The sequence below is a fragment of the Choristoneura fumiferana genome, chromosome 28, assembly GCF_025370935.1.
Source record: "Choristoneura fumiferana chromosome 28, NRCan_CFum_1, whole genome shotgun sequence".
Taxonomy (NCBI): Eukaryota; Metazoa; Arthropoda; class Insecta; order Lepidoptera; family Tortricidae; genus Choristoneura; species Choristoneura fumiferana.
The window spans coordinates 1,104,784-1,126,379 of record NC_133499.1 but is presented as its reverse complement, the minus strand read 5'-3'; the positions used below and the strand labels follow the sequence as shown (position 1 = coordinate 1,126,379).

The 21,596-nt window shown below is 38.4% G+C and overlaps 2 protein-coding genes across 2 annotated transcripts in view; one reads left to right on the top strand and one right to left on the bottom strand.

Moving 5' to 3' along the window:
• Positions 1-15,564, top strand: part of Wdr62 (WD repeat domain 62) — a gene marked incomplete in the record, with an annotated part of 170,398 nt that extends 154,834 nt beyond the window's left edge. The window contains 7 exon segments of the mRNA XM_074109234.1: positions 2,028-2,149; positions 3,244-3,367; positions 4,947-5,051; positions 6,123-6,233; positions 7,137-7,253; positions 8,707-8,862; positions 9,778-15,564. Of these exon segments, the coding sequence (XP_073965335.1) occupies positions 2,028-2,149; positions 3,244-3,367; positions 4,947-5,051; positions 6,123-6,233; positions 7,137-7,253; positions 8,707-8,862; positions 9,778-9,908 (866 nt within the window).
• Positions 15,565-15,666: 102 nt separating this feature from the next.
• LOC141443901 (uncharacterized) lies at positions 15,667-20,773 on the bottom strand. The gene is made up of 4 exons (XM_074109276.1): positions 20,660-20,773; positions 17,836-17,922; positions 17,300-17,407; positions 15,667-16,701 (listed from the first exon to the last, which is right to left on the bottom strand). Exons 1-4 carry the CDS (start codon positions 20,691-20,693, stop codon positions 16,580-16,582), a joined length of 351 nt encoding a protein of 116 aa, XP_073965377.1. The 5' UTR covers positions 20,694-20,773; the 3' UTR covers positions 15,667-16,579.
• Between the last annotated feature and the right edge of the window lie 823 nt (positions 20,774-21,596).

The following is a 21,596-nucleotide window of genomic DNA, read 5'->3' as shown; positions in this document are numbered from 1 at the left end:
GGAAAAGGGGACTGCGGTTGTGGTAACTCGTAGAAAGGGCTAAGCTGAATCTGGTGCTGGCAGCTTATAAAAGGGGCTAGAAGTTTGTACGGGGCACGTTTTTGGTGGTGGCAATGCACTGAAGCTAGTTTTCTACTATCGGCTTTTACGTAAGGCGCTAGTCGCCATTTTGTGTGCAACAAAAATTAGGTAAGTTTGGGATACTTAGTAAATGTGCTGATTAAATAATTGGACAATTAAAAACATGATAGTTTACCTATAATGGAATGCATTCCTGTGTAACCCTTTCAATCAAAACTCTGACTAACACTACTTTTGAAACAAACGTACACACACACACAACTAAACTTCGTTAGTTAAATAAGATATTATAGTCTCTTCGTCTATATTTATTTTTAACGTATAATGTATATTTATTTTTTTGAATACAGTAGAATTTAGAGAGGTGTTGGCTTGTTTGTTACCATTGCTTAACACTTACAGCTGTCATTTTGCTATCACGCTGCTTATTCTTTCCTATACCCACGTCTATGTGAGAGAGACGAAGCTACAAGTTAGAATATAGATGCAAGATATACTTCTCACTCCATGCCATTAGCTAGTCCCTTTTCAGATGGTCGTGTGTACTAATGTATTAATGCACTTACTAGACGTTGGAAGTCAGGCTCTTGTTTTGTTATAAGATCCTGGTACTTCCATTCGTTTATGCACGTAACTTAACTTTATGTGGCAACTCAGAGACGACAATTAATACCATAAAAACTAGTAAAATAAACGAGTTAATGCCGCACTCATACACGTTATTTAACAGTTGTTTTTTTTGTAATTTGTTACAAAAAAAAAACCTTAAAAATGATTGATCTATCTAACCTACAGTTAATTGACGTCTGTGAGTACTTTGTTAGACTTAAGAAGCACTTTTCATTATTTAAGCTTTGAAACACGTGGTTTAGTTTGCACGCAAGGTCGATACTATACTTAATTTGGGTGATTAGGTAGTTTATGCTACTATGCGATATTCAGAATGTGGTATTTAGGGACTCTTATCAGAAATACCCCATTAAATCTCGTATTATATACCCTAACGATTCAAGGAAAAGGTCCTTAAATATCTAATTATTCAATTATTAAATATCTACCTATTTATTTTCTTCAGTCTGACTGAGCAGACGCTATTGAACTTGAGTGCAACTTTTCTTCCGGTCACATTTCTATTGGTTTTAGTATTTTAGAATTATCTGGTATTCTCTGTAACCCTAGTACGCAAAAGCCGTGGTGGCTTAGTGGTTTAACCTATGGTGACCTCTCAAACAGAGGGTCGTGGATTCAAAGCTCCGCACCTGAGTTTTTCTACATGTACGTGCGATGCATTTGAAACCGGAGCTTACGGTGAAGGAAAATATCGTGAAGAAACCTGCACGTGTGTTTGCATTTGAAGTTAATCTGCACTGGGCCCGCGTTGAAATTGCGGCCCAAGTCCTCATATTATGTGAGGAGGCCTGTGCCCAGCAGGGGACGTATATAGGCCATAATGTGATGGTTTTATAAAATACAGCGATATTTTTCAAATATCCATTAAGAAGCATGTTCACATTAGTTATATATTTGGTGGTGGATATATTTTTTCTACAGTCAAACAAACTGAATCACGTACAACCAGGGTGGAACCTTTTAATAATCAATTTTACTATGATATAATCCTTGACAGAAGTATTGATTCAGTTTGTTGGACTGTACTTAGATCTTTTTAGATAACTACTGTAATAATATAATTCCTTTTAGGAATGTTCATAAGTGTACAGTTCACTTAAAAAATCCTTTAGTAAATAATTCCCACACCAGTCTTATTTTACGTGTTAATAGATGGCGTTGTACTTTAACCACAAACCATAGATGGCACTGTGTCGCACGCAACTGCTAACAGATGGCGTTGTACGTTAGCGCATCGATAGATGGCGCTGTGTCGCTTCTGCAACAGCTAACAGATGGCGCTGTAATTAAAGCTACAATTAACTTTTTATATTTAGCAGCGCCAAGCAAACCGGCCGTATCGCCGAGCGCGGGCAAGTCTCCGAGTGGATTTACTAGACCGCCGCCGCGGAACAAATCCAATATGACGAGGAGCAGTAGCGTCGGGGTTTTGAATCAGGTATGTTGTGAAATAGATTGGAAAAGGAGGGAATGGGGCACCTGATGGTAGGTAAGCATTCATGGATAGTGAAATTAGTGAGATTAGTAAAAACATTTATTTAAAATATATTTTGATACACATTAAAATACATTAGATAGAAAGAATAAAAAAATAACATTGAATAGTATAAAGTGGGCCCCACTCACCATAATGTTACGGCAAGCCATATATGGTGGGGATATGTGTTGCCCTGGCACATGAGATCCTGTAATTAGCCCAAAATACAGAAACAAACTGATTATCAAGAAATACCGCTTTAGACCATCATTCTACAGTAGCCCTATAGTTGAATTAGTCCTACTCACAGATATAGATTACAATGTGTAATCTATATCTGTGGTCCTACTAATACTACTAATTCCTACTAAGTGCTACTAATATTATGAATGCGAAAGTAGATGAGTATGTGTTCGTGTACCTATGTTTGTATATCTTACTCTTTCACGCTAGAACGGCTGGACGGTCTAGCTGGAATGTCGCATAGGCTACTTTTTATCCCGATATTCCCGCGAAATCGAAAAATCGAAAAACCGGGAATGTATCGGTTATTTTAATGCAAATTCAATTAAAACTACGATGTAATATTTAGGAATTCCCATGGGAATTTTTGTTTCTTATTCGTTGACTGAAACGGCTGGACAGATTTTGATGAAATTTGGTGTGTAGATACAGTGGCGAATTTGTTTTTTTATGAGTGTAGGCAACTTTATATCCGCCGCCTTATGAATAAAATAATATTTTTTTTGAGTCTGCCGCCCCTAGGCCGCGGCCTATACGGCCTATTTAATGCCTTGGATGTGTAGATAGCTGGATATGTGTATTTCCATATTCGCATGGGATCAGGATAAAATCTCGTAATTCTAGTCACCAGGGTTAGAGACATGAAATTTGGTCCAGGTTATGATACAACGTCAATAAAATCCATTATGTATTTTTTGGAAATTCCCGTGGCTTTTAGTAAAATCCCGGCATAGCGATGTAACTGCGGGTTTATAATGGATAACACGTGCGAAGCCGCGAGTAAGCACTAGTATATTCATATTTACTTGCAGAGCGACTCGGAATCAGACGCGGCGCCGGCGCGGCGCGGCGCGGGCTTGATGCGGCCGACCATAAGTTCGATGAACAAGCAGGCCGCCGCCCGCCGCCGGCCGCTCAACAACGCATACAGCGCTGGTGAGTAGTATCTCCTATAAACTCACTCTAATCGATTAACTAAATTCAGGGTTGCAGAAATGATTAACACTGATTTCATATCATATGATATATCGTTATAGTAACTTGGTTCAACGTAGGCAGTTAGTGTAGCCAAGTATTTCTTGTAATTTTGTTTCCATACGCCGTGGCATTTACTGTTGATTAAATGCGGCCTGGCTCTCGATGACGTTGTAATAACAATATTACCAAAAAGAAATAGTGGTGCCGGCTTGAATATCGCTACCATTTTAGTTCCTTCTCATTAGTTGTCTGATAGGTTTCTTCTTTTTTTTCGCACGCTAAAGACTCGTATCGTTGTTGCGTTCATGCCGGTAGTTGTCTATGATCTCTTGATTGCTATGAGCTCCTAGTGCTTTTACGATTTGATGAATCGTACAATATCGAGATTTTATCGCCTGATAGTGGGGTTGCACGATCTTTATGGGTTAGGTATTTAGCAAGCTTGAGTAGTATTAAAAAAGATTCACTTTGCCTCATAGATAAATCACACGCTTTAATAGTCTATTGTTTAACAAGGTATGTAATTCAACTTTAACTACCGAGCGAAATTTATGTGCCTGAATTTATTGACACATTTAAATTAATATAACATGTCTTAAAGCACTCGTGTGAATTTTTGTGGTGAATACATATCTTTTTTTAGGTCGTCTTTACCTTCAGTAAAGTATTATGATTTATTTATGGTAGCGCCTAGATGGAAGATTGTGCCTTCTTGCAGCAGTCCAAAAGGATATGATGGCATTAAAATCTCCTATAATTCACCTACACGCTTACATTATGATTATAGTATTGTACACTCGACCAAAGAAGTGCTTTATCTGTTTTGAACCTTACAGCTTACAGTCTCTAAAGATCAACGATTGCATGCCCAATGCAGGCTTTGATTTACTGATTAAGAATGCAAGCACACGAACTATTTTCAAGATGGTCGCTCAGTGCCTGCTTTCTAACTGTACCTCTATTAATGCCTGGTTCTTTTGAACAATATAAAAATTTACATATCGCGTTGTTACTTCTATGTGTAAAAAGTAAAAACAAAAGTCTGGGTTGTTTAAATTTTATTTTGATACTTAAGCCGTGGTTGTTCGCACCTCTGAGTTTTCATAAAAGTGTGAAATTACATTCGAAATTTACGATTACCACGAGCTTTACGGTGAAGGAAAACATCGTGAGGAGACCTGCACAAACCCTGTGAATCAATTTAATGGTGTGTGAAGCTCCCAATTCGCACTATGCCCGCGTGGGAGCTATGGCTCAGGCCCTCTTATTCTGAGAGGAGGTCTGTCTGTCACAGCAGTGGGACGTGTACTATACAGGCTGGAATGATGATGATGATGACTTAAAGAAAACGAAGTGTAAGTTAGTAAAGGGTACACTGAGATACAACTAGAAAACTGAGGCATTTGCATGTTGAACGCTCTAGGTGTAATGTACTATTGTTATTTGCGAGAAAACAACTAGAAAGCAATGTTAAAGCACTTAGGCTGTAGTACAACCCCTAACTCACCGCAAGTAGTAACCACGCGACTAACCGCAGTGAGCCTGGCGGCGGCGGCGCAGGAGGAGTCCAGCTCGGAGGCGGAGGGCGAGCGCGGGGGGGAGGCGCGCCCCCGCGCCGGCAGCGTCGACGCGCGCAGGATCGGTGAGTGTGGCTGCCAATAGGTGGCGCTGATCACGACGTGCTAGTTCTGGAGGGTGACGATAGATGGCGTTGTTGCCAAATTGCCAGTTGTCTGAATACTGACGTGACTGTGGTATAGATTTTACAGGTTTTTATATAGTTTTGCCATCAGAACGGCTAGATACTACAGTACTTTCATTGTAGCATGATGCGGGTGACAGGTGTCAATATCACAAGACTAGAGAGTCAAAGTGTCAAAACTTGACTCGATAAAACTAATTATTTAAAATGTTAATCATAATTAATGGCATCATTAATCCGATTATTACGCTAATTTTGATGAGAATATTAGTGAAATTCTAGGTTGGAATATTATTTGCCGCTTAAGTAAGGCTAAACTTAATTGTGCTTTGAATTTAATTAATTGATTATAAAAATCGGTTCTACAACATAGTTCTTTATGTTCAAATATTTTACGCCAGTCATATTCAGGCTACAACTGAAGTATACTTCCATATATTTAGACCGCAGGAACTTTTTAGAGTAAAACGAAACTTGCATCAAGTGTCACCCGCACCATGCTAGAATGAAAGCACTGTAGAGCGTCTAAAAGAAATTTTAATTAAGCGTTTTGCGGTGTTCTGGTGTATTTTTACTTTTTTACTATAGTAATGTTTACTAGTACAGAGTACACTGTTCACTGGTAGATCAGAGATTTAGGGGCTGTTTCACCATCCATTGATTAGTGTTAACTGACGGTTAAATGTGATGCCATCTCCGTCTATTCGAACAAAACAAATAGAGACGGCATCACATTTAACCGTCAGTTAACACTAATCAATGGATGGTGAAACAGCCCCTTAGCAAACAATATACATAAAAACAGTATACTAGTATAATTATACTGTTCACTAGTAAAAGGTTCTCTAGTCAGGGTCGGATATTATCAAGATAATTACGTTTTCTTTAATTTCTTCACAAATCGCATCGCAATCGCAAAGACTGTAACATCAAACGAATCTCTCGATACTAACGCCATCTAACGGCATTATAGCGACATAAAGCCTGTGCTAACCGTAGTGTCTCTCACAGGGCGCAGCGGTTCGGAGCGCGATCTGTCGGCGAAGGCGCGCGAGGTGACGGCGCGGCTGACCGGCGCGCGGCCGCGGCCGGGTGCCGACGCGCCCGCCGTCGACCCGCAACGTAAGTACAACGCCTTGTAAACTCTGGTAGCCTGGTACTGATGTACGTATAGATATTAGACTATCACGGTCATTACGGGGGGGCGTCGCGTGATCATGGCGCATGCGACTGTGCCGAAATATCGAGCTTCAGTAAAGTCAAGGCATACATAACAAAACCCGAATTTAAAATGAAATTATGTTTATTGACATCTCGTCGTGTGAGATTTTGCAATTTTGGACATGAAACTACCGTGAGACTCCCCACGTCTTAAATAGAGTTTAGCTCGACACGTTTCAGGCTAATACGTAGCCCTTATAATTTAATATCTCATGCGAGTGTGAAAATGTGTGTGAGTGCGTGAGTAGTGTCGAATGCAGTATGTAGTTCAAATGCATAACATATTACTATTGTTAGCTTCAAAATATGTCTACATCGACCTTATGTTTAGTGGCATTAGGGTGTATAGATATTTATGACGTCTTGGTAACGTATATAATTTATGCCCTTGACCCGCGCCCTTGACCGTATGTTCCACGTATGCTGTAGCGATTCATCTCTTAAGATGATAGATGGCGGTAGGGTTGCTATTTTATTCTGGTCCGAGCATGATCGGTCGGCGGAGGCCGGAGACGCGCGAGGGATGCAGCGTAAGTATACCGCCTCGTAATCTCTGGTAGCCTGGTACTGAGGTCCCCCGGAAACTATATATGTGTGTGTGTGTGTCTGTGAATGTGTGTTTATATGAGTGTGTATGTGAATGCGAACTTAGTATGTTGCCGTCCCGCTTACGTTTACATTATTTCATGAGAGAGTGAGAGGGGCGGTACGATACGAACTTATATTTTCGAATTTCGTATAGTAGCCCCAGTTCCGTTGCCAGCATACGACATGTTCTATAGCCCGTGTTTCCCGTCCCGGCAGTGTCCCCCTCGCAGCTGTGTGCGGCACTGACGGAGCAGCTGACGCGCACCGCCGGGAAGGTGGTCCAGCTGTATCGCAGCCTGCGCCAGGAGCCCGGCGCCGCCGCGGACATCAGCGGTGAGACATCACATCATCTATACTCTATACTACCTCAGCAGCTGGCGGAGGCTAGACCTTCGAATGAGGGCTATCGTTTTTTGTCTTTCTAGATGGCGCCACTGTTGCGTGAGGTTTTTTAGTGTAGCTTTCAAAGTCTGTTATTACGGGCGTGAAAACAAAGTTTAGATTAAATAGTTATTTGTGTCACAAGGGAGCAAAATGGTGTATTTACGGCGAGGGCGTACATTACATTGAATCCAGAATGTAGCGAAGGATTTTACAATAGAATCCTGAGCGTAGCGAGGGATTCTAAAGTAGAATCCTAAGCGTAATGAGGGATTCAAGTGTTAGCGCCCAAGATAAAAATAATTTTGCTCCCGAGTGGCTCATACAACTTTTCACACCGAGGATTAATAAACTTGAAACAAAATAATTCTTAATATTATTAAAGAACAACCAGCATAGAAAATGGCGTGGCTTTACAATTATCTACTTCAAAAAATAGCATTTGCAATAAAACACTTAGAAAAGCCTTGAACAGAAAAGTTGCACTTTGCTCCCTCTCGTCAGGGAGGAAAAGTTACTTTTCTGAAGGAGAGGTGTGAAAATCATATTTAATACACCTTAAAACCGTACCATAAAATATCGAGCAGCCACAGTGTCGCGTAGTCCCGTTTTGTTCGGAAAAAAGGGAGGATAAAGGTTTCCGAAAGACAAAACTGTCTCAAAACACAGACATTCATTGCCCCGGAACGCATATTTGCCATAATTAATTGCAGATATTGCAAAATATTCACAAAATTATTCTAATTATAAATAAACCCGCGTAGCTCACCCAAAAACTATGAGATTTGACATTTCGGAGACCTCACGCTCATAAGCGCCTCTAGCGGCGAATTCATACGCGATAGCCCTCATTATACTGTGTACATGAGAGAGTACATCGGCCGTAAGAGCGTTTTCATACTATCCGATCCGATAGCGGCATCGGACGACAGTCCGATATGGGGGCAAGTAAAATGTATGAAATATACAGGGTGTGTTATTTAAATCGGTCAGTACGAAAAAGTCTGAAACTATAAGACATACGAAGATCTGTTCTTAGGAACCATGTCATCGATTTTAATAAGAAAAACTGCATTCATACATTTAAAAAAAAACCTGTACTCAGCTCGGGAATCGAAAACGGTTGTTTTGAAAAAAAAAACTTACTCTATTTCTATTTAGATATCGATTGTGTAGGTCTTAAGCAGTAAATGGCTCTATGAAACATGATGTCTAAAATGAATAAAATGCATTGTTTTCACATACTTTAATTTATTTTAGTAGGTGTTCGAGGTGTTTCTTTTACTCACACCTTTATATCTTTTGTTCGTTTTTTGAGCGAGAAAATAGTCGATAGCCAATCGTTTCCTCGCTGGCGATGAGACATGCCTTAGTTAATTGACTATAATAACAACTATAATTACAGGTCTCGAAGCAGCGATACTAGAGACTCAGAAGGTGTTAAGAGGCGCAGTCTCGCAGAACGGCGACGCGCCAAGCAGCCTGTCCTCCACGGAGGGCGAGTACCGCGGCCTCAATGTAGACAGCACGCGGCAGAAGCTAGAGCACCTCGTGTCCAAAGGTAGGCGGGTGTGTTAGGGCGAGTGGTACTAGGGATACAGAAGATGCTGAGAGAGGCAGCGTCATAGAATAGCGACGTGCCAAGCAACCTGTCCCCTGTCCTCCAAGGAGCGAGTACCGCGGCCTCAATGTGGACAGCACGCGGCAGAAGCTAAAGCACCTCGTGTCCAAAAGAAGAGTGGTTGGGACGTATCTGAATATCGAAAATTAATATTATCTGAAGTTAAAATGTCGACGTTAGTAAGCAACTTTCGATATTTTGACGGTCGATGTTTTAACTATCGATATTTCAATTTTCGATATTCAGGTACCTGCCCAGAGTGGTACTAGGGACGCAGGAGGCGCTAAGAGGAGTAGTCTAAATAAAGTAAAGCGCCCTTGTGAAACCCTCACCCACGTTCATTAAAATATTTGTCTCTCTATCCCACGGGTCACCATTAATGAGGGCTATCGCGTATGAATTCCCCACTAGAGGCGCTAGTGTAGCGAGAGGTCTCCGAAATGTCAAATCTCATAGTTTTTGGTTGACCTACGCGGGTTTATTTATAATTAGAATAATTTTGTGAATATTTTGCAATATCTGAAATTAATTATGACAAATTTGCGTTCCGGGGCAATGAATGTCTGTGTTTTGAGACAGTTTTGTCTTTCGGAAACCTTTGTCCTCCCTTTTTTCCGAACAAAACGGGGACTATGCAACACTGTGGCATGCTCGATATTTTTATGGTACGGTTTTAAGGTGTATTAAATATATCCCGTAATAACAGACTTTGAAAGCCATACTTAAAAACCTCACGCAACAGTGCGCCATCTAGTGAAACAAAAAACGATAGCCCTCATTACGTGAGACGTTTAGGGCGGGGAAGGGGTCGACTCGAACTTGGCCGGTTTTATGTAATATCTATTTTTTTTTCAGAACCCAACAACATGCTTCTAATAGAGCAGTACAGCGATATCTTGCTTAACATGATGCAAAGTAAGATGGTGAATCAGTTCTCGCAGAGTCCCCAGTCTCTCCCACCGAGAGAACCCGGAGCGAGTAGCTAGTACACGTAACGCGAATAGCGCCATGAAGCGTCGAATGGCGGAAACGCAAGTACAGGTCTTGTGAGTAGCGCCATCTGTTAACGAATAGCGGAGTCAACATAAAGATGGCTAGTCTATTGTTGCGTACAATTATTATCACTGGTTGATTGATAATATGAAGGTTCCATGCTATCAATTAATACTAAAATCATTTTAAATCTCAAAAACTAGATGGAATGTTACTTCCGACATGTAAACCTTGTATTGCTTACAGGGATCGATTTTTGACACGCATCACTCTAACTTACTACTCTACTTAATTCAAATTCTTCAACTTCTACTTACAAAAAAAAAACTTTAAAAAATCGATCCTCCGATAGCAAACATCTATTTATAAAATTACTGAATTAAACGGTTCAATTCATGATTATAAACCAGGATAGTAATTTTATCAATATGTCTTAGCTCACGTAGTCTGCCACCAGAAAACTCCTATGCTTAGCAGTGGTACCTGTAATGGCAGTAATCCGTTTTGAAAGTTTTCACAGCGAATAGCGGAAGCAATGTGAAATTCAATGATCGCCAGTGTCAGATATGGCCTTAGAGTAAACATGACGAGGGGATTTTAATTAAAGTAAAATAAGATATATTTCAATTATTGTCATCGCCATCTGTCGGGTAGGTGTAGAACTATGACGCTGGTTAATTAAGTGTGATACGGAATTGTAAATGTTAGGGACTAGGAATGATCTAATGTAAAAAAAAGGTATTATTTAGGGATATGATACCATAAATATTAAATACCAGGGAACTAATAAACTGCATCAAATTAACTCTTTATAGTAGAAATTTCGGTGCGGTTTACTTGTTTCTTTATTACGTGTTTAACATTATACAAATATTAAGCACTATAACGCCATCTAGTGTTGTAAAATAAAACTAATGTCAATGTTGAAATCGTCCAAGTATTAGAATGGAAAATCACTAATCAGTTAATCCTTTTAAATTATATTTCTTACTAATTTTTCAATTCGTTTTTATTTTATTTTTGTCAGTATTTGTCCAAACATTTTAATTTTCCTTTTGTTCTCTTAGAGGTACGTCTTCATTTATTAGTACAATAGCATCAAAACTACACTTATTTTTTTCTTAAGCAAAAAGTAATCTGTTAATAATGTGATTTTGTCACATAAAAAATATCTAAATGCTGACATTAATTACGTAAAAAAATGCTGCAAATTTTATGTTTCTTTCAGTGCGGCATTTGAAAATGTGATTTAACTTATTATTTTGTGCATTCATGATATTTATTACCACGTGACCAATATGTGATATATTTAGTCACGTGAAGATGAAAGGGACATTGTGAAACTCTGGTTTTATTATTTGGTAAAATTATAAGTTTTGCAAGAGCGAACTAACGGAACGTACTGGACAAATACTACGGTTGGCAGCCATCTTGGATTAAGAATTCATAACAGTCTTACTTGACCCAGTGGCGGCGCTGTAGTTAAATTTTGCGAGGCCCTATGATGGCACACCACGGTTCTCTATCGTTTGCCCGAATTTCATATGCCATAATGTATCGTTTTCCATAATTTTCATTTGCCATAAAGTGTTTTATTACTAAAATAGTATTTTCTTCAGAGTCGATATTAAACTAACCTAACCTAGCCTACTGCATTATATAAGATGAAATTTAAAAAAAATCCTGAAAACAGCACCTTTCTATATATTTTATGGCAAACGTTGATATGGCAAGTGAAATTCGGACATGTAAAGGTACTACGGGCACACCACACATTGGATGACGGATTTTTAAATTAGCAAAAAATAAGAAACCTTCGCAAACGCGTCCGCGTCTTGGCAAACGTAGTGTAGGGCGCCCTCTGGCCAGGTGGAGTGACGATCTTCGAAAGCGGCTGGTAGAAGCTGGGTTCGTCTAGCCGAGGACAGGGCGCAACGGCGCTCGTTGGAGGAGGCTACTGTCCAGCAGTGGACTGCTATGCTATAGGCTGATGATGATGATGATGATGATGAAACTTTCGAAGCGCGAGGTTCCTTAGTCCGCGAGACTGTCAGCTGTGGCCCGCGTCACCTACGCTAGCGCGGCGTCCATTAACATGAAATAATATCTACCGCAAGAAAAAAAAACCTTTCTTCTAAAAGATTTTTGGTTTGCAGCTGAAGGAGTCAATATTGTGTCTTTTTGAGATATTCCTATCGACATTTTCGTATTTAGAATGGTATTAAAAAACCATCCGGAATCCTTTGTAACGTAACAGATATGAATGGCAACAAGACCAACATACAAAGAAAGTCCGACCGTAGTTGTTTGAAACTAATCTCAATCTAATTTCCAATAGTTTAAAACTAAAAGACATTTTTAACATTAGTGATGATTGGGAAAACAAAATTTTTATTAATTGTTATTTATTATTGATAGTATAATTTTTAATTCTAAATTTAACGACTAACGAATCAAATCAGAGTTAGGAACCGCCATTTTTAAAAAGTATTTTTTGCATTTAAAATTATCATTCCAATTTTTTGTTGTTATTTTTACGAACCGCTTGCCTGTATCTGTGTATTTTATACCAAAATCTTTGCTAAAATCTTTTAATAGTGGTGAAGATTACAACAAAATGAGTGATTTAGAATGTTGGTCTAACTACACAGAGAAGCTGGCACGTGTTTAGTGATAATTATGGAATTGCACAAACATTTAAGAAGTAAGATTGTTGGAAAGTTCGCCTCGAGTGTCGAGTAGCGGAACTAAACCGCAATACTACATAAACAAATTATTCAAGACATTGCAACATTCAAATTTGTACAGACCTGACATTTAACGAGTTAATATAACTTTGAGTGCGTTTAAAATAAATGTACTTGAATAGCAATGTTGCATTAGATGCTGCGAACATGCATACAAATTTAGACAGTTAAAAAGTAAAATCATTAATAAATTAATCTGTAAGAATAAAACTAAACATACTGCATTTTTTTCCGTGATTGCGCAGTCTTCTCGATATTAAAATAGTTATACAGATTTTTATAGTCGAATTATTTGTATGTGTGCTAGCGGCATCTAACGAGCAGTAGCTGCACTAAATAAATCTCAACGTACGTTTAGTAAAATCGGATGCTATTTATCCAAAATAATTGTAAATAGAATTTACCTCGTAAGTGAGAGAGCGAAGTTTCCAATATTAAGCTCATTTGTATAAAAGTGTTTGCGTCCGATTTACGAACAAGAAGGCCGTTGTAATAAAAAGGTATTCTCCATTAAAAGTTGCAATCTAGGTTCACGTAACAAAATAATTAAGAAAATATCTTTTTATTCCGCACGGTCGCGCCTAGTTTTAAAATTGCATGTGTTAATTAAAGTATTAAGCGGCAATTATAGTGCGTCGTTCACCTAATGCGGTCACCTGTTTCAAACTACTTCGGCGAACGAACGTCGTCTTTACATTAGTCTGTCCGTCTACTGCGGCGGCCATATTAAGGCGGTGGCAGCTGTCGCTCGCCGAATGCGGCCGACTACCGTGTTCTTTACACTTTTGCGGTCGCCACATGCGGCGTGCGGCGAACGACTCAGTGTAATTGCCGCTTCAGTCGCGATGTGAAACAGTTCTGTTTTTAATGCCATCTCATGGCAAAAAGCCAAACTAATGTTGTTTCAAGTTGAGGAGTTTAGTTTCTTGTTGATGTTATCATATCAATATTGACAGTTAAAAATGTGCTTACTGTATTCAAAACTGTATTACTTTTATAATTTCGTTATTATAAATATTATTATTAGAGACCTGCTTAAAATGTGGAAAGAGACAAAAAATCTTAATGCTACTAGATGGCGCTTTTCGTTTGCCCAATAGATTGTTTCACACTGCGACCGAAGGCTGTGAGTCGGTTAGCCTACAATGCACACTTCAATTGTAACTTTTTGCAAAGTAATCTAATTATTAAATTAACCATTATTAAGTATTGTGTAACGTCCGTGGGGTGAATGTTATCGTAGTAATTAAGTGTTTTTTTGCAACTTTCGTCACAATTATTAGTGTAAGCAAACGTAGTGGGCTTGCGTGGTGCGTGAATGTTTTAAGGCTGGCAGTATATTGAAACTTGAATTCAGTCTTTTCTACAACTCATTACTAGATGTCGCTAGTGGGATTTGAAATAGCTTTATTCGCTGGGATCATTTTTGAACGCGAAACAGCTTATAAGTGTCCACTAGCGACATCTATTAGTAATTAACGCAGTTTCTTTTTTTGTTAATGAAAACGTCGCTTTATAAAACATTAAAAGGAGGGCTAAAATATAGAGAAAATATCTCTAGATGCCATGTTCAATAGTCCTTACAATATTAATGTTAGCTAACGATATTATCTTCTGCATATTATCCCCCATTAATATGAGAGGTTTTTTTTCTAACTTCACAAGTTTGTTGTTACATTATATTAGAGATGAAAGACAAGAATAGACGTATAATTAAAATCACCAAAGTTTCACTTTGACAAATTCGACTATCGACCTTGTAACCATGACAACTAAAGTGTTACCAGTTCAAAATAGTACTGACAACATATAATAGAACCCGGCAAGAAACTCAACGAGGTTTAAATATATATATTTTAATACAGATATACAATGTTTTATTTTTTATTTTATTTTAATGTCTTACATCACAAGTATTTAACACTACATTTTTAACACAGTAGATTCGCTATTTGAAGTAAAAGATGGCCAATGCCGAACGGAGTTATTTTCGAACATGATTTGATCATTCATTTTATAATACGCCTTGGATATAATGTCTTCTTGACAATAGATGTTGTGAGTTGGTGAAATAAATGAATAAATAAATAAATAAATATTTGCTAGGAAGATACAGCTCTAATCTACTGTAAATTGCACCACCTGCTAAAATGTATTCCTTATTTCTGTCCATTGTAAAGGTTGCCTGGAAGAGATCGCTCTGAATCGGTAAGGCTGCCTATTGCTTACCTTAGAAAATCTCTATGTATATACTTGTGTTCTCTGTACTGTTTACTGGTGTGCATTAAAGAGTTATTGTATTGTATTGTATTGTAATATAACGAAAAAAAAACACATAACCCTCCTTCGCAGTCGGATAAAAACACCGCTGAATATTCTTTGTTGCTACTTTTACGATTCGTATATTCTTGTCAACGTCAAGTCAGTGCATCGTCACTCCAAAACAATACAACAGAGCTACTACGAAACTCGAAACTGGAAGTTCATGTCGTGCGGTCCCTCTGACACATACTGTTTACTACGAGAGCGAGAGGGACGGTACGATACGAACTTCGAGTTTCGAGTTTCGTAGTAGCCCTGCAGGCTCTATACTACGAAGTGCAAAATTCGAACTTCGTATATTGCTGTCCCGCTGATGCTTATGTTATTTAATACAAGAGTGAGAGGGACGGTACGATACGAACTTCCATTTTGGAATTTCGTAGTAGCTCTGGCAGAGTATTTTTATTTGTTAGCATCACTCCAGCTCGATTAGATTCAAGTTTCAATATGGCGGCCGTTATTTTACGGTATGGTTGAATTTTGTAGATATTTTTTTTATTTAATGTTCAAAACGTAATGCCATTTGCGGAAAAGACTAATGTTATATTAATGAATATGATATTATAATTATTATTCAACAGTTTCGTGGTTTTATTTCCTAGTATGTGTGTTGAAGCTTGGCTATGTTGGACGACACAGCTTATGGTCAGCGAAGTGCGAATGCGAATGCGATTCGACTGTTGGACTCTGTCAATGTATTCAAGTGAGAATGACAACGAACGATTGAGATCAGATTGTCCACTTTCTGGAAAGTCAGGGAAAAGTCTGGGAAGCTAAAGGTGGTCAGGAAAAGTCGGGGAAAATCATGGAAATTTGCTAGAAATCCAAAAACTCAGGGAAAAAACTCGTAATTCCCCCAAACTTAGCTCGATATTTTGACACAAGTCCTTCCAGGCGAATTAAGAGGCACCATAAAAACAGTCAACGAATAAGTGAGAAGGTGAGACGTTTCTATTTCCCTGGTAGTTCAAGACATAGTTACGTACGCAAAGGTTCGTAGTGTACGAAGCATATGAACCGCTGTTACCGTTTAAATAGCTCATTTAATAGGAGACGCGGTTGTATTCCTAAAACCTTAGGCTGCGAGTAACTCATTACGTGAAACACCACAGTATCTGTAATAGGCTGAACAATGGGAAATAGAGAAGTTGGTACTGACACCGCTGTCTTGTAAGCACACTGTATGGCTAGAAATGGGACTGACCGATTAAAGTTAACGTCCATTACTTCAATGCAAAAGCAACCTTTGTTCAATTGCGTTTAGGTTCAATTTTAGGCATTGCAGCATAAAACTCTGGTGTATGGGTGATGTCTTTTGTATTTGACGTGGCGGCGAAATGGCTAAGTGTCATAATAACCTGCTTTGAATTGTACATGATTGGTCAGGGAAACTGAGAAATGTGGCCAGGGAAAAATCAGGGTTTTTTTTTTATTTGTAGTGGACACCCTGTTGATTGATCGAGTGAATGAATGATGAAAAAACAGGATTGATTACATAGAGCTGCAATAGAAAATACAAGAGTTGTCTGTTCATTTACAACGCAATCCGTCTGTAATGGTTGTTAAGCTTTTGTTAAGAGACGAAGTGCTGCCATCTATCGCGGCTCGTCTGCGGCGTCTTCATCTTCATACACAGCCTCCTGCAGCAGCCCAGCCCTCAGAAGCAGCTCTACTAGAGGGCGTCGTCGTTGCACGCGGTACGCGGCCGAGCGAACTTCTGCAACACAGTTGATTACTATTAGAATGTTTAACTCCACTCCTCACTAGATGGCGCTAAATGTCCCCGTTTAGAAAGACTAATTTCTACAGATTTCCAATTTTACAAATAAAACATCTTTCCAGCGTTTCGCCGGCCGCTGCTGCGGCACGCTTGCTACGCTTGCTGGACTCGCGAACTGTAGTCGCAGTTTTTTCTAATTACTTGCTTCGCTCGTCGTTGTACCTAATAGAGACCTTCTTTAATATACTTACTAAAACCAATAAATAAAAATAAAAAAAAATATACTTAAAAATTAACGCACGCTGACGGCAGAAAAATGCAGTAATATTCTCTATTTAAAAAAGGAGCAGGTTCTATGTTCCAAAGTTTGTATTTTTTTGCATAATAATTTTATTTTTTTGCGAGCTTTCCCCATAATTATTGTAATGTTGCCTAACTACGAGTATTCATTGCTTTCAATGCAACTGTACCAGCGCTAAATTTAAAACTAAACCACAGTGTAAGAAAGTGTTCTTAGATTTTGACTAAACTGTGTTTTTAGCGCCATCTCACGCCGAGTAGCAGTACTAGTACCAATAATCTTGAAGAAACTTACTGACAGGTTGCAGAGGCTTAGTCCGGATTTGAGGTCCGAACTCGTACATAACCTGGAGATCCGCGTGGTTCCCGAAACGGAACCCGAAGCCCACGCGGTGGTCGCGCCCTGAAACAAACCGCTTACGTCTAACATCTGGTAGCATGGTGAATGATTGTGTTCCTTGATGATGAGCTCTGGTTGAGTTCGAAACGCGGCCGTGTAGTGCGATGGTGATACGTGATAGGTGTGTGATTTGTGTTTTTACGGTGTGGAGGTGAAAGAACTGCATGAACACATGTTGCATAGACGTGTAGCTGTTATAAGGTCGCGGGTGAGCAAAGTAATAGTTTTAGTTCATTGTAGTGTTGTGTAGTGTTGTGAGTGTTGTGTTGTAAAGTTGTGTTGTGTAGTGTTGTGTGGTGTTGTGTGTTGTGTTGTGTTGTGAGTGTAGTGAGTGTTGTGAGTGTTGTGTTGTGTTGTGAGTGTTGCGTAGTGTTGTGAGTGTTGTGTAGTGTTGTGAGTGTTGCGTAGTGTTGTGAGTGTTGTCAACCCACCCAGGCGTATCGGCGGCGAGAACCCGTAGACAGCTATCAGTGACATTGGTATGTCCTCGGGAACTATCTGGAAGATGGCTTCGGCGTCTGGAAATAACAAAATACTTCCTACAAACACGTTTTAGAGTTTACCTCACCCTATCCAGATTAAGAGAAGTCGGGGCGAAGAAACTAGTGCGAGTGGGGAAGCGGAGAAGCTGCGCGTAAGTAAAAACAGTCGCAGCTCCGCTCCGCATAACTTTCTCGGTGTGCTCCGCTATCTATATCCGCGCCTTCGCATCTCCGCTCCGTATACCCTCTCGCTTTGTAAGGTTTATCTCGCTCAGGTTTATGCCTTTCGAGAATCGTAAAAGAAAACAACTGAGTTTTTTATATAATATGTATTTTTATTGCCGCTATTTACAACAATAAACCGTAAATTTAACTAAAAATAAGTTTTTGCAAAAATTTCATTTTTAATACATGCTTTTTTTACTTGCATTGTCACCCAAACTACATTTGCATACCAAATTTCAAGTCGATGCCATTAACCGTTGAAGAGTTCCGTCCTGTGGAGATGATCCCGGCGGGATGTCACTACCAGATTATTGTATTGTCACGCAATTTACACAAGTATGCCAAATTTCAAGTCAATCCGACTACTGGAAGTTGGTCGAATTTAACTTGCAAGATTTGACTACAGACAGACAGACAACGGGACAGGTGAAACTAAATAAAATCTTGTAATTAGGGGATCCCCAGACAAGAAACGTTAACTTTTATATGTTTACATTTTTGTTCCTTTTTTTTCTACATGACTAACATTCTCCAATCTATCGTGTCTAATTATTGCGCACAATAGGTACATAGCTTGAAAAAAAAAACGATTAATTATGATGCGGTAGTTAATGTAAAATTTAAAATTGATTGCAATATCGCTTCTTAGCAATATAACCAACGTCTGGTTACTTACGAGTATTGAGTGTGTATAAGAAATACAAGCTGTACGTATAGAAAATGAAAAATTTGATTTTCAAAATTGAACGATGAAACATTTGAGTCATATAGAAGCAAAGTCAGCAATATCCACTTTTTTAACCAACTTCAAAAAAAGGAGGTTATCAACTCGGTTGTATTTTTAATGTAGCGACTTACTTTACTTTAGAAGATGCTGTATGTATGAAGTATAAATAAAAATAATCTGCTGTACGCTTTACAGGTTGAAGTGGATGTTGCTGGCTCTGCTTCTATATGACTCATTTAGCCGACGAGTTAAGCGGTAAATGGTAAATGGTTTTCTGATCGTGACATTTTTTTTGACATTTCAATTCGTGTTCTTTATAAATGATAATTTTGTATTTTAACTCTGAGCTAGCGGAGAGCCAATTTTTTTTAATTTGTTGTTTTTATTTCATATCTTGACATGCTTAGAATTTTATTTTTAATATCTTATTAATATTACCTTCGACGATTTCAATATAAATTCATGTAACTTGGCATTTATGTTGTGTATTTAGTGTATTTATTTATATGTCATATATTTATTTCTTCTCACTGTGCATAAATTACTGTTTGTCTATCTTTAAGTTTTCCGTTGCCGTTTAGGTTAGGTTGGAAAGATTTCTTTTAGGGATAAGTTCGCCTTTGTGCTCTTTTTGTTTTGTTGTTTTCTTTTTGTATTATTTTTGTGATTTATGTACAATAAAGTATTTACATACATACTGCTACTACATTATGATGCTGATACGTTGTGCGAGGAAGTTGGCAGCTCTTCGGTCCTCGGTGGTATCCGAAAGCCGTTTGGATACTCATAATCATTTACCAGCATTGCTACAGCGAGGAAATGCTGCCAGCATCTTTGGGTCCACGCCGCGGGGGGATACTTTTAATTTTTTTTTCTAGTTATAGTTTAGTTATTACATAGTTTGTTTACTTTAGTAATAATTTTAATTTTAACTATAATGAAATACTTTATTCATGTTCCTAACAACTAATATAACTATTAAAAAACCGGCCAAGAGCGTGTCGGACACGCCCAAGATAGGGTTCTGTAGCAATCACGAAAAAATCAAGTAATATTTTTCTAAGGATTTCGTATTTTATACGGAATCTTCCAAGTTTAGGTATATTTTGTACCTTAAGCTGCTATTTACTCTTAAACTACTAATAATTCTCAAGCAATCTTAGCCGTTATAATTTCCCTTGTTAATATGATATCTTGATTTTTTTTTAATTCTTCCACCTAACAATTTAGATTTTAGAGGGGGGGGCGCCCGATTTTAATGAAAATTTTCACTTTCAAGTTGAATATTTCGCAAACGGATCACTGAATCGAAAAATCGTTGTGGAAACCCCGCCATGGTTTTAAAATACCTATCTAACGATACCCCACACTATTATAGTTAGTTGAGAAAAAACAATCACCCTTACTTAACGTTTATTGCAGGTACCTACCCTAATTTTTTTTTTATTTGACCACTTTCAGCGTGACTTATAAGTATATTCATGCCAAATTACAGCTTTCTAGTACTAACGGTCTCTGAGCTTAGCAGCGGACAGACAGACAGACGAACAGACATGGCGAAGCTATAAGGGTTCCTAGTTGACTACGGAATCCTAAAAAGCACTTATTTCCTAAAAAAATATGATGTAATCTAATACCTTTAAACGAGAAATTCTTGTATATATGTATATATATAGTTCGGGTTCTCGGAAACGGCTCCAACGATTTCCATGAAAACTGGTATGTAGGGGTTTTCGGGGTTGAACTGGGAAAACGGTGGACCGAATTTAGCCCGAGCAGAACTAAAAATAAACTAAACTAATGCTTATGGCAACAACTTACATCCAAAAATCAAAACCACCGCCCACGCCTTCATGCTGCACAATATTTGATGGAATTAACACAAACAATAGGCAACGGAAAGGACGTTCTTTCCCGCCAGTTGAGAGTTGAATGGTACAATATTGTAAATTGCATGTTTCGATAAAAACCACCTTTTGTTTGGTTAAGTTTTCCCACGATCAAAAGGGATTTGACTATATGAGTAGGAACCTACTAGTAATTTTATAAACATAGTGTCTACGGCGGCTTCGCACGCGTTATCCTTTAGATTCTACAGTTGAATTGATATTTCTATATTTTACTAAATTGTATATAAGTACTAACATTATGTGTGTATGTAAACTCTTTATTGTAGCAAGAAAAGAAACGAAATACAATTTGACAGACTTTGAGATACATAAGGCGGACGGAAGAAGGGAGTTTTCGTGGGAATTATCAAAAAATTATATACATTTATTATAAATTAGTAGATGTATATTTAAATTAGCTACTTGACATAGTTCTAGACTACTAGACTTATTTTTTTCCTTTTAGTCTTTAAAGCAGTCGGGTTTGTGATTGTTTTTTATTCCAATCCTGTAGGAATATCGGGATAAAAAGTAACTTATAACTTATATGTCATTCCTATCACAGCTATCTACAAACCACCCGTTGAGCTGTTTTAGTGTGAAGAAATAACAAACACTCACACACACACATAAGTATTTTTCGCATCATACAAAATTATAAATGCGAAAGCTCGTGAGTATGAGCGTTTGTGTGTTTGCGTGTGTGTTACTTCTTCGCGTTAAAATAGCTGGTCGATTGAAATAACACATAGGCTACTTTTTATCCCGATATCTAACGGGATCGGGATAAAATCTCCAATCTCAACCACTATTTAAGGGGGGCTCCCATACAACAAACTTGTTTTTTTGCCTAATGTTGTATATAATGG

Coding starts and splice junctions, on each gene's coding strand:
- LOC141443901 (XM_074109276.1), bottom strand. CDS start 20,693: ATGAAGGCGTGGGCGGTGGTTTTGATTTTTGGAT. Junction 17,408..17,835: donor CTCGCCGCCGATACGCCTGG/GTGGGTTGACAA, acceptor GGTTTGTTTCAG/GGCGCGACCACCGCGTGGGC. Junction 16,702..17,299: donor TAAGCCTCTGCAACCTGTCA/GTAAGTTTCTTC, acceptor ACTGTGTTGCAG/AAGTTCGCTCGGCCGCGTAC.